The sequence below is a fragment of the Vombatus ursinus genome, unplaced genomic scaffold, assembly GCF_900497805.2.
Source record: "Vombatus ursinus unplaced genomic scaffold, bare-nosed wombat genome assembly UNPS02003292.1, whole genome shotgun sequence".
Lineage (NCBI taxonomy): Eukaryota > Metazoa > Chordata > Mammalia > Diprotodontia > Vombatidae > Vombatus > Vombatus ursinus.
The window spans coordinates 2,385,971-2,398,853 of NW_020943070.1; the positions used below are offsets into that span (position 1 = coordinate 2,385,971).

The 12,883-nt window shown below is 55.6% G+C and overlaps 2 protein-coding genes across 2 annotated transcripts; one reads left to right on the forward strand and one right to left on the reverse strand.

The window, feature by feature from the left end:
- Window positions 1–892: 892 nt before the first annotated feature.
- Window positions 893–5,215, forward strand: RPS19BP1 (ribosomal protein S19 binding protein 1). The gene is made up of 4 exons (XM_027870827.1): window positions 893–958; window positions 1,063–1,164; window positions 2,119–2,216; window positions 2,947–5,215. Exons 1-4 carry the CDS (start codon window positions 907–909, stop codon window positions 3,088–3,090), a joined length of 396 nt encoding a protein of 131 aa, XP_027726628.1. The 5' UTR covers window positions 893–906; the 3' UTR covers window positions 3,091–5,215.
- A 2,273-nt stretch (window positions 5,216–7,488) lies between these two features.
- On the reverse strand, window positions 7,489–9,533 carry ATF4 (activating transcription factor 4). Its single transcript, XM_027874239.1, has 3 exons — window positions 9,445–9,533; window positions 8,528–8,848; window positions 7,489–8,393 (listed from the first exon to the last, which is right to left on the reverse strand). Exons 2-3 carry the CDS (start codon window positions 8,748–8,750, stop codon window positions 7,567–7,569), a joined length of 1,050 nt encoding a protein of 349 aa, XP_027730040.1. The 5' UTR covers window positions 8,751–8,848; window positions 9,445–9,533; the 3' UTR covers window positions 7,489–7,566.
- Window positions 9,534–12,883: the final 3,350 nt, after the last annotated feature.

Below are 12,883 nucleotides of genomic sequence, written 5' to 3' on the forward strand. Positions count from 1 at the left end.
CCCTCCCAGCCCTGACATCCCCTGTTCTCAGCGCCCTCCCAGCCCCTCCATCCCCTGTTCTCAGCTCCCTCCCAGCTCACACTGGCACGCTTTGGGGTCCACTGAGGTTAAGGGGCTCAGCCCACGTCATCACACCTAAGTGTGCCTAGCGGGACGGGGCCCCAGGTTCCTGACCCCGGGCCCATGGCCCTCCCCACTGGGCCACGCGACCTCTCCTGCCTGACTCTGGCTCTTTCTCTAGTCCCCAGCGCAGTCTGTCCCGGCTCATCCCCCACCCGCACACGGAAAACCTGCCCCGCAGCGCCACCTCGTGGCCCGCGGACTCACTGCCCTGCCCGAATCCAGAACCGCCTCACGCTGGGTGCGCTTCCCACAGCGCGGCTGGGCAGCAGCGCCCCCTCCTACGGGACGCCCTCCCTGATCCCCCCACGTGGTCGTGCCTCGCCCCCTTCGCCTCCTACGGCCCCTGCACACGCCCTTGAAGGGCAGGCGGGCTGTGCCCGGTCAGAAGGCCTGCGTGCCATGACAGCTGCCGTGCAAGCACTGTCCCCGAGCAAAGGGCACGCAACCTCCGCCGCTCGTTGGCTGGGTGACCTTAGGCAGGAAACTTCCCCTCTGTGGGCCTCAGTTTCCCCATCTAAAGAAGGGCCCAGGTGGCCTGTGGGGTCGCTTCCAGCTCTAGGTCTACGATTTCACAGTGACTCGAAGCCCTTGGCTCCCGCTCTCCCCCTTCCGGCTGAAACTGCGCATTGACCGCGGGCAGCCCGCCGCGCATGCGTCCTGGAGGGCGCCCGGCGGCGCGGCCTGCCCGGAACTCTTCCGGTCGGGGCTCATGCTTCCGGCCGGACGTTTTAGGGAAGGGCTCTGACCGGAAGTGCCTGGGCGGGCCGCGTGGGTGGAGGAGCCATGTCGGCGTCGCTCCTGCGCAAGGGCCTGGAGCTCCTCGGGGAGCCTGCGGGTGAGGCCTGGGCCGGGCCGGGGGGGCGGGCGGGGGGCGGGGGGCGCTGGGAGACCGGGACGAGGCCCCCGGGCCGGACCGTGACGCCGCCTCCCTCCCTCCAGCCTCCGGGTCCGGCCGAGGCCCCCAGAACCGGACGCCCCGGAAGCGGCTGTCCAGGAAGAACCAAGCCACGGTCAAGGGGAAGGTCACCAAGTCGGCCCTGGGTGAGGAGGGGCAGGGGATGGGGGCCGGGGCCCGGGCGCCGCCCGGTCCCGTCGCGCGGGGCGCGGGCCTCCCTTCCCCTGGCCGGTGCGCCGGCCCCGCCCCCCCCCCCCCCCCCCGCCCGGCATGCCCTCCCTCCCAGAATGCCTTGCGCGGAGAGCTCGGGGCCAGCTTGGGCGTGAAGCCGCCCCCTCCTCTTCTTACTTGGAATTGAGACGCGTCACCCGCTGTGTGCCAGGCCCTCCCCCTCCAGGGCCGCCTCAGCCTGGTGGTTGGCCCCAGAGGAGGGGTCTGCAAGGGGGCGTGGCCCCGGGGGCCAGAGCTCGGAGCTGCCGAGAGGTGGGATGCGCGTTTACCTGTAGAACAGGTAACGGAAGTTTGGCCGAAACACGGAGCTCGGAGCTCGGGAAGGGCCGCTAAGCCAGTTGGAGCCAGATCCCATCCATCAGTCAATCAACAAACTCTTGCTTAGTGTCGGGCCCTGGGGTCACAAAGACAAACATAAAATAGACAATCCCAGCCTTCAGGGAGCTGGGATTTTGTTGGGAGAGAGAGAGAGAGAGAAGACACACGTTTAAGTATGTGCTGAACAGCACAATTTCGGAGGGAGGGGGCCTCCCAGGCAGGGACTCGTTCATGCCTAGAGGCATGAGGTCTTAAATGTCATAGGTACGGTCTTCTGGCCACTTTGTGGAGGGTGACCTTGGGCAAGTAACTCTCTGGGCCTCAGTTTCTCCATCTCCAAAAGAAGGGGGTCCTCCTCTAGAAGAGAACCTGGAGGTGAGGGGACGTTGGCCTGGGTCTTACCTAAGGCCGCCCGAGCGTCAGAGGTCAGGTTTGAACCCAGGTCTCGAACGCCCCCACCCCCTTTTGCACTGTGCTAGATGTGCCCACCTAAGGGGTTGGGTTTGTTCGTAGTGACTCACGATAACCCCCGATCCTTTGCCTCACCCCAGAGGAGTTCAAGAAGCGGCAGGCTCAGGACCACCTGCAGGAGAACCTGAGGTTTATGAAGCGGACACGAGTGACCGCCGACCCGAAAGTCACCACGAAGGTTAGGGCTTCGGCCCCTGTTTGTCTGCTGGGGTCTCCTCGTAGGGGGAGAGGGCGCCTCTCCTGTTGGGGATCACTAGGTCCGGTCAGGGCTTCCCGAAGGGGGGGCCTCACTGACCTGGGCCTGGAAGTGGATGGTCTCCATTGTCACGAAGGCCAAGGGCAGGAGGCTTTCCTTCCAGCCCCCAAAAGAGCTTGTTATCCCATGGGGGGAGATGGAATTCATCTTCTCATCCATTTAAAGCTAATGAGAACTGAGCTCACGAGCGGGCGTATGATCGTTAGCCTCATTCTGCTTGGCCCCGAGAGGCTGGCAGAGGGAGGACATCTTAGAGAGGCAGATCCCAGACCTTCCTACTTGTTCCCACATAGGCTGGGCTACCCTGGGAGGTAGTGAGCTTCCCCATCACCGAGGGCTCCGGGCAAATGCTAGATTGGGGGTTTAGAATAAGGGGGAGCTTGGATGGTTGGGTCCAGGCCCCTCATTTTGTGGGTGAGTCGATACTTGTTAGATGTGGCCTAAGAGGGATTTTCTGGGTAGGCCTAGGCTTCTGTTTTCAGCTTGGATTGTGGGATCCAAGGTCCCAAATGCCTTGGGTCAGGAGGGCCCTTTGGAGAACAGGCATCCTTCGTAGGTCCACGAGCATGGGCCGAAAAACTTCCTAGGTGGGATCCAGTTCCGTGCATGCAGATTGGGCCTCCCCATGACTTCTTACCCCTGCCTCCCCCAGGTCCTTCTCCAGAACCGAGGCAGGAAAGCCAGGGACCGACCAGCCACCAAGCCAGTGAAGGAGAAACCCCAGGGCACAGTGTTCACTGAGGAAGACTTCCGCAAGTTCCAGGAGGAATATTTTGGGAGTTCTGGAACCAAGTGATGGAAAGGAAGGAGCCGTTGTCTGGACTGGGCATGGGCTGGGCTCCTGGGCAGTATGGGAGGAGGCTCCCTTTTCAGAACAAGGCAGACTCTGGGCCTGAGTGACTGAGAGAGCCTGACGGACATTCAGAGGCAGGAGGGCATGGTTTTCACTCTCTGCCACTCCCAGCTTTGGGAGCTGCCCTTCACCTTCATCCCACACCCCTGCAAACCTCAGGACCCCAGGTGGGCTGCTGTTTGAGACTCAGCCACCAGGTGGCGCTGCTGCTCCTGCTCCCCAAGCTGGGGAGGGAGGGAGGGAGGGGATGACCCTTGGGGGCTAGAGGTTTGATACAGATCCTTTTATAAATAAAAATGAAAAGTCCTGCCCTGTTTGGAATTGAGGTGAGCCTCGGTCTCAGTCTGGGGCTCTCCATGATGGGGCACACCTTCCAACCCTGGACATGCCCCCAGGTGACAGTAACAGAACCCAAGGAGGGGGTGGGGGGCTTGCAACCCTGGATGGTTGTCTATGTCAGGGAGCCCTGGGCACCTGGAGGAGCCTTGGAGCTCTAAGAAGACAAATGAGGAAACTGAGGCTCAGAGGGAACAGAAATGACCTGGGGTCATGAAGCTGGCTAATGACAGGGCCTGGGGCTGATGCCTCAGTGACTCTACTACTTTCTTACTAGAAAACCTAGAACTGATGATGCATTCTCCTTTTTGATTTCTAGTTTTCTGTCAAATGTCTTAATCCTGGCCCTGTCAGAGTGAAATGTGACCTTTTCTCTCACAGCTGGTTCTCAATTCAAAAAACACCTAGTATATTCCAGGAGCAGCACATCGTAGGTGCTGGGGACACAAAAGAGAAGCTGAAGCAGACCTGCCCTTGAGAAGCTGATGTTTAATTAGGAGGAAACAGCGTAATCACAGAATAGGCCATATAAAGTCATTTGAGCCTCAGAAAAATGGGGCTCATCTTGCACTTCCTTAAAGGACTGATGGAGCAAACCCTGGGGTTGGAGGGTGGGTTAGTACCAGCACAGAGGAAAGGATTGAAGGGAGATCGACAACAGGGGGCAGGGTTGGGTGGAAGGGCGGAAAGGACACTTTGGTGGCTCTGCCTGCTCCCTTTCCTTGCCATCTGACGGACAGGAAAGTATTTCCAGAAAGATATTCATTCTTACTAACCCCAGTGAAGGAAGCCAGTTTTCTTAAATCCAAAGACCGGAAGAGCCATGAGGAGTCTTGAAACTCATCTCTAACTCCCTCATTTGACACAAGGAGATGGCAGATCAGAGGTGAGCAGTGGTTTGTCCATGGTCACGCAGCCAGGGGTGGGGAATGAGAACATCTGGTTCTGCTCCAGTTCCGGATCCTCGCTGGAGGTGATCTTTGGGCATAAACAAGGAAGGCGGCCTCCCAGATACTGTGGGGTGAGTCCTCTGCCAGTGGTAGTAACTACCCACTGTTAGAACCGTGGAGTCCTCATAAGGAAGTGGTACCCAAATCTCCAGCCTTCATCTAAGGATTAGAGGGGATCCACAGGCCCTGCCCCAGTTCCACTTGGGATAGCTCAAATTATCAGGAAATGAATCCTGCCTTACATGTCTCCCCCAGTAAGAGAGCTGGCACTACCTCAGTTTTCCATTTGTGTGCCAGCACTGAGCTTAGTGCTTGGCACATAGCAAGCACTTAATAAACACTTTTGTTCATCCCATTCCTGACATGAAGCTGAAGTAGGCATCTCTGCAGTTTCTTCCCACTGCCCCTCGTTTCATCCTTTAGCCCCTTCCCCATGACAGCTATTGAGGGGAACTTTGTTCCCTCATGAGTGCTCAGGCCTACTCTCCAGTCTCAGGGCCCTGCTGGTTGCTCTCCTTTGGACGTTCCTGCTCACCCAAACGCCCTCCCTTCTAGTAGAGGTGGGAGGGGTGGGTTTGGAACATCAGAAGTTCCGTCAGAAGTGGTTTGTTTCCGTTTTGGTAAACGTTTTATTTTCTCTTGTTTTTTGTTACTAGAGATGGCTTATTGGGCAGGGGATGGCCTATACCTTCATTTGGAAATGAAAGTAATGTTAAAAAATCCATACAAATGTAAAGCTATTTCAAAATAAATAAATGTGCCCAGGGCTGAGTCCCAGCTAACTTGTGACCTTCCCTCCGAGCCCCAGGGATGGTCCTTCTGAGAGCCTTGGCAAGAGAAGGCTTTGCCCCAAGCTGTTCCAGGGAACACAGCTTAATTGATCCAAGTTCCCTAGGGGGTGTCTTCCCTGAGGGGCTGCTTCTGGGAACTGTCAGGACCCCTGGGGGCAAGAATGAGCCTTCCTCCTCCCCCCCAGGCTTTTTTGGAGGAGCCATAGAAAAGGTTAGAAAGAGAGCTCACTGTGCTATGGCTTGGATCCAATACAGAGACATTGGAAGCCATTTCCTGGATTTGGAAGCCTGTCCCATACTTGCGAGTTAACCCTTTGGACATGGAGTTTCTTGAGAAATCAGAAAAACCTTAGGCCTGAGTCAAAATCTGCTGCCTTCTGTTAATTTCACAGAAACAGGAGTTTTAGGGTTGAAAGGGAGTTCCAAGACCATCTAGACCGCATCTGAAAAAGAATCCCCACCACAACACGCACAATAGAGGACCTGCAAACAGGGAGGGCCAGTCGCTATTTCCAAGATGGCCCAATCTATTTCTGGACAACTGATTGAGAAGTGTTGTCTGATGTCCAGCCTGAATTTCCCTTCTGATCTGTGTCTGATGAGTTTAATCCCTCTTCCATACTTGTGAAGATAGCTTCCCCTCCTAACCCAAGTCTCTCCAGGCTAGACATACCCACGTCACAGGACTAATTCCTTTTATCTTGCAACCCCCTAAAACCTCATCTTTTTTTTTTCTGAGACCAACTATCAAAACCATGCTTCCCCCATTTTATATTGGTGAAGTCAGTTTTTGGACATAAGGAGAAAGGTTTTATATTTATTCTTATTACAGTTTATCTTACCAAATTCAACCCATTGAGATTTTTTTTCGGTGGGCTGGGAGGACCCCTGTGTTAACTCTCCTTCCTAGCATCATGTTACCAGCACATCTAGTAAGCATAATACCATGTAGTCCAGGCTTTGACAGAAATGTTAAATGGCACGGGGCCTATGGAGAGCAGAGATCCCTGGGGAAGGCACTCCCCTGGGGACCAGACCCTGATTCTTGACTTTGAACCATTAATAAGCCCAGCTGTTCACTCAGTTCCAAACCTACTGAACTTATCTAAATCCCCATCCCTCCATTTTATCCCAGGTTTTGCTAAAATCTAGGTTAACTCTCTCCATATAGCATTCCCATGTCCACAAAGAAAAGTAGCCCTTCCTGACAAAGCCAGATAGCATAGCTCTAGGTGATCATTTCTCTCAATATTCACTGGCCCAAATATGCCTCTTGGGAACTTGCACCCACTTCTCCTTTGGTCCTTGGGGGCCAAACATGGCAATTCCCGTCATTCTCTCACACCCCCCCCTGCCTTTTTTTTTTTTTTTTTTTACAACCAGGAAGGACGTTTGCCCATTCTCCCTGCCATTTTTTGCCCTTTGCTCCTGGTTTCAATGACAGTCTGAAGGACCGAAGGCCTGCATTCATCCCCATTCTTACTTTGGGTATCTAATCCTATTAATCTTTCCATCCACCCTCAATACGGCAATAGCTCAATTAGTCTCATCTTTCTGAGATTTAATACTGGGGTCAATACTCTATTCAAAGACAGTGATCACACGCTCCTCGCGCCCACCCACACCTAAGTGTAGGACAGGTCCACCTTGTCAGTGGTCCTTGGGTGGGAGGGGAAGGGTTGACTCTCCACAACGGAGACAAGTTCTCTTTTATAAAGGTCTTAAGCAGAATGGAAGGCCGAGGAGGTTCCCAACAAGCCCCAAAACTGCACATCTGCTTCCCCAAAGTGTTGGGGTTGGGATAATGGGGTTAATTTCAGGTTTTTACAGTTCAAGTTAAGGGGCAGAGTAACTTGGTCGGTTACTGTTCACCAGTTTATGACCAGACAGGTTTACTCTTTTCTTGCTCTGTACGTACAAGTGTTACTTTTGGTCAGTGTGACATTTCCTTTTCTTTAGTCTGTATTTTGGGTACCACTTGGATACCCTGACCAAGGTGTCATTTCCACAGCCCTTACTGAGCCTTGACTTTCCATAATACTGTGAAATCCTTCACATTTGTCCCAAACTTCCAGCTATCCTTCCCGTTGCTCTTCACTGGTAGAAGCTGTAAATGACCCACCTCTACTAAGCAAATTTGAACCACTCCTTCCCCTAACCCACCCCCACAGAAATCAGCTTTTCTGGTAAAGGGTTTTTCAGGATCCAGCCCCACACCAGGTGAGCGACTGGGCTCTCTGAGGAAGCACGTTACAACCACCAAGTTGCACTTTTACTACAAAATAATTTATTGAACAAGACGGCACAAGACTCCTATATACACACAAACACAAAATATCTGACTACCCAACGACTTCGGGACTTTTCCGCTTTTCCTTGGCCTTCCGGACCTCTTCTATCAAGTCCTTTAAATACTGGATCTCTTTGCTCAGGGCATCTGCCTTCTCCTTCAAAGCCTCATTCTTTTGTTCTAGCTCTCTGCACTCCCCAGATAATGCCTCCTGTTCTGCCCGCTTTTTCTGCCTATAACGTGTGGCAGCAGTCTTGTTTTGTTCCATTTTCTTTAGCTTTTTATCTACCTTTTTCTCTTTCTTGTCCTCAAGGGGACGGTCATAAGGTTTGGGGCGGGCAGAGAGAAAAATGGCATCTGAAGAGAGCTGGCTCTCATTCAGAGAAGCCATGGAAGTGAAGGGGCTCTGCTGGGGAGAGCCCAGGTAGGACTCGGGGCTGGTACAGATTCCAATCCCACTATCATTATCTGAGGGGGCATCTTCCTCTTTGATATCCTTTGGCATCAGCCCATAAACAGCTTCTGCTTTTTTGTCTCCTTCCAAGACATCCACTTCACTACCTATTTCTAAACTAAAAGAATGGTCTGGCGTGGAGGTCGGGGCCCTCAGAGAAAAGGGAAAAGACTGATGGGAGATGAGGGGGGTGACATGATCAAGTTCAAGTAGAGTTTCTGGGAACTGGCCAATTGAATTAACTGTTGAAGGGGACTCTTTGTTACTAGCGGCCAAGGGGTCGAACAGATCACACGAGTCTTCCAACGTGGCAATAAGCTCAGAGCAGGTGGATTCCAGATCATCCATACCCAGCAGGGCATCGAAATCAAACTCCTTCAGATCCATTTTCTCCACCATCCAATCCATGCCCGAGAAGGCATCCTCTGCAAGAGAAACCAACCCGTGACCTGACAGCACAAGCTACAACAGACAGAAGCCAAGTGCACAGCCCTCTCCCCTTTCCCCTCCCCCAGGGAGCCATCAGGATGCCGCCTCGGCCCCTCCCCCGGCCTCTTACCCTTGTCATAGTCTGTGGAGTGGACCAAACCATCCACAGCCAGCCAATCGGAAGAGACTGCCTTAGCCTTGTCGCTGGAGAGCCCATGCGATTTGAAGGGCTTGGCCTCCTCCAGGTAGTCATCTAGGGGGCTCAGGCTTTCCTCAGCCCCCAAACCCGACGGGTTGAAGGGGGACAGCAAGTCCCCCAACAACAAGTCGCTGTTCAGGGAGCTCATCTCCATCGTGTTGTAGAGCCTTCGTCAGTTGGAGGAATGCAGAGGAGTCGTGGGTGTCTTTTTCGTGGCTGACAGCAGTGCTGCTGCTAGATGCCTTGAAAAGCCTGGAAGAGACCCCAGCCCCGGGCACGTGAGACCCTTCGAGGGCGCATCCCCCATCCCCCACCCCCATTCGACTCGAGCTTCCAGGAAACCGGCCCATGGAGAACCGAGCGCCGCCGCCGCCGCCGCCGCCTCTTCCTCCTCGTGCCCATATATGGGCATGAGGAGCCGCCCTGCCCCCACCCCGTCCAGCGGGGGTGACTCACGCCCCGCCGCGGCCCCTCCGCGTCCCCCCGCCCCCCAACGCGGAAGCGGCCGCCATCTTGTCTCCTGCCACGTTTCAGGCGGGCAGCGCGCCCAGCCCAGCCCAGCCCCTCCTTCCCGGAAGGTGGGGGGCGGCCATTTTCGCGTTTTCCCACCGACGGGGGCGACGCCAAACTTAGATATGGGAGGGGGGCGGGACTGCGCGCTTTTCCCAAAAAAGATTGTAAGCCACCACGAGGGCAGCAATAACTGCTTTATCGTTCACTCGCGTCCCCAGTGCCCGGACGCAGCCTGACGAGCGAACTACACACAACTAGTTAACGTCCAGGCGGCCGAACTCCCCCACGGGCTGCTCCTCGGCCTCGCCCCTCCCCCCGCCCATCCCCCCACTCACGCCATGGCTTCGCCGGTGGAGGTCGCCGCCGCAGAGCCCGGAGCTGCTGCCGCCGCCGCTGCAAGGGCCGATGCTGCCGCAGGCGCTGCCGCCTCTAGAACGCCATGGCGGGCGCCGGGGGGAGGAGGGTCGGGGCTGAGGGGAGCCGACGGCGGCGAGCACCACGGAAACACTCTGATCTCTGGCTGGACAGGCGTGAAAATGGCGGCGGCGCCCGGCTCGAGCCTCTTATACGCCGCGCAATCAGTGACGCGTCCTCCGCCTCCGCCAGCATAGGTGTCCTTCCGCCCCTGTCACGTGACCTCCCCTCCCTGAGCCTCGGTGACTTAATCTGTCTCTGCCCTCTTCTCTTCCTCCAGCTCCGGCCACGATTCTCGGGAGGAGGCAACGAAAAGGAGGCGGCAAATGTCTTTAGAAATCTCCCGAAAGTTGGCGGAATGGCAGGAACTATTTTCACAATTCCTTTGCCTCCCTCCCCCGCTGGCGGAAGGATCTAAGACACGGTGTGCATCACTGCCGAATCCGGACACGGAGGAGGGGCGGGGAGGGGCTGGGGAGGTCGAGCGTGAAAACCTTTCTTTTATCCTGGGATGGTTTGTGTCAATGTAGAATCTCGGGGAAACTCGGAAATCGCGCGAGACTCGATGAAAGGAGGCGGGGAGTGAGATAGGGCACAGCGCTGATTGGCCCCAGCTGGATGACTCACGCCTAGCTCGAGCTCCTATTGGCCCAGAGCCCGACGACTGTCGGGTTTGGAAGTGGGCGGCGGGCGCGGGATGGTGTTCGCGCCGGACGTGTCGCGGCGTCGGGGAGCGACCCAGCAGGTGTCGGGCCACAGCCCTTCCCCCCCCCATTCCCTACCACGCCTTCGCGCCCTGGGGAGTTCTGGGTTCGGGCCCCATCCGGGGGCTACTCCTGGTCCCTGAAGCATCCGGGGTCCCGGGGCCGCCTCGAAGCCTGGTTGGCGGGTTGCCCATCCTCCGGTCCCGAAACCCCGCCCCCGCCAGAGACTGGAGGCGGAGGCCCAGAGAGGGCAGGTGACCGCCCGAGGTCACACAGCGTTGCAGCGTCCCAGAACCAGAGGGGAGCCTGAGCTGCCCCGGGCCCAGAGGAGACCTCATCTTCTGCAGCCCGGGGGCCAAGGACTCACCTTGAAGGGGCACCGAGAGCCACCTGACCCAGCTCCCGAATTTATTACAGAGGAGGAAACTGAGGCCCGTGGGCATGACATACACGCTACGCCGTCCGAGGTGGCCGGTCTTTGAACCTTGGCTCTCCAACTCCGCGTCTAGCGAGGGCCCTTCTCGCCACACCATCGGACCACAGGAAGGGCAGCTCCAGCGATGAGGAGCTCACTACCTGTCGAGTCAGCCCCGTCTAGTTGGGGGCGCCCCTCACTTGGTGGTGGCAGGGAAGAGCCTTGCTCCCTTAACGGTCCACCCATCAGGCGCCCTTCCGACCCTGATTGGAAAGACTGATTGATCACATTGGGCTGAACTGAGTCAGGTGGAATTGAAGAGGGATCAATGGCTGGGTGAATGCAGGCTGAGCTCCAAAACGCCGGCTTCTCAAGGAAGGCCAAGTGGGGGGACGATTGGCCGGGCAGCCGGCCCAAAAACATCCCCGGGGGCCGGTGACACCCCGCAGTCATGGATTCCGAGGCCGCTGCTGGGGCGCGTTTAAGTCAGGCGGGCAGAGAGGGAGGGGTGGTCCTGCCGGGCCCCCCAGGGAGATGGTGCCCTAGGAGAAGAGCAAGGTTAGGGGGCACATGACTAAGTGTCTTGGCATGTTTTAGGGGGTGTCCCTCAGAACTGAACTGAGAGTAATGGGAAGGGGGAGGAAGAAGCTTCAGGGAGGCAGACTGAGACTTCCCAAAACCTCCCACCCAACAGCAGAAGCAGATTGTAAGTTGGTGCAGTCCAAGCATCGATTAAACACCAGGGAGCAGCTCTGGGGATGGAAACAAAGACAAAAAACCGGGCCTTCAAGCTTCCACGGAGTTCACAGTCTAACGGAGGGGCTCATCTCTTGGAAGGGGTTAGGGGTGGCTTGTACCGGATGACCATGGATGGGTTTTTCCAGCTCCCAGATTGTGACCCTGGAATTGTTAGAAAGTTTTTCCTTAAGTGGTGCCCAGAGATCTGCCTCCCTGCAATGCAGTCTCTCACGGCTCCCAGTTCCACCCTCTGGGACCAGCCGGAGCAAATCTGACCTCTCTTCCGTAGGACAGCGCATCAGGTCCCCTCTTTTTTCCTCCCCCATTCCCTCACCCAATCCCTGTTCCCTCCTCTTCTTCAGGCTAAATACTCCCTGGTCCTGCCAACTGATCTTTGTTTGCCGTGTTATCCTGGTCATTCTCCTCGGCATGTAATCCAGTTTGCCAAATGCTATTCTTTCAAAAAAAAAGATGGGATGGCCCAGGTGCAGGCTGATAGAATAGACTGCCGGCAGGACTCTTCCAGGCCCTCAACATGGCCTCTCTTAATGAATGTATTCAATTTCCAACTGCTTTTGAAAAGGCAGCCACCTCTTACTGTTGATTCATGCTCACTAAAATGCCCAGATAGTTTGCGCAGCAACTGTGTAGCCATGCCTCTGCCATCCTTGTGCAGCTGTCCAAATCCCTCTTCATTAGGGTTCACTAGATTTGACCCATCATCCGAGGCCGTTGAGGTCTTTGGGGACACAGTCTGTCCTTCAGCACGTCAGCTCATTGCTTGCTAGCTTTGCCATCTGCAAACATCCAGGTCACAGATAAAAATAATCAGCCTAGGGCCTTAAAAGGGCTCCTGGATGTTCCACTAGCAAGCTGCTGACCTCCAATTTGATCAGTCATCCCCTTCCAAATCCCCCAATTATAGTCTCACCTTTATTTAGTTCACCTCCATTTGGTCCACGAGGGCAGTACCAACAGCTTCAAATACATTGCTGAAAACTAGAGGACACGATGCCTGAACTCACAAACCCATCTCTTCAATCAGGCTCATACTTTGCCAGAAACATGTCAAGCTCACCGGCTTAGAATATGCTACTGTCTTTCCCTCTTAGAACAGATTAAAAAACCAGAGGCTGAGAGTAGACAGGATTTGCCCAAGGCCAGTAGTCATCCAGGCAGGTGAGAACCCACCCTGGATTTCCATTTCTGCCCGGCCATTTGCTACCCACCACCTGGAGCCATCACTTCGTTCTAGCGGGGCATCAGTTTCCTCCTCTGAAAAACGGGCCCTAGGTTATCTTTCAGGTCCCTCCCCATTCTAAAATCCTATGAATCCAATGACCCAGGTTCAGATACCATTTCTTCCACTAGTTAGAGGCAACAGGGAGTCAGGTTCAGATTCCAGCATTGACTACCACTGTGCCCCTGGCAAGTCACCTTCCTTCTCTGGGGGATCAAATAACCTCCCAGGTCCCTGCCAGCCCTGAATCCTAGAGAATCACT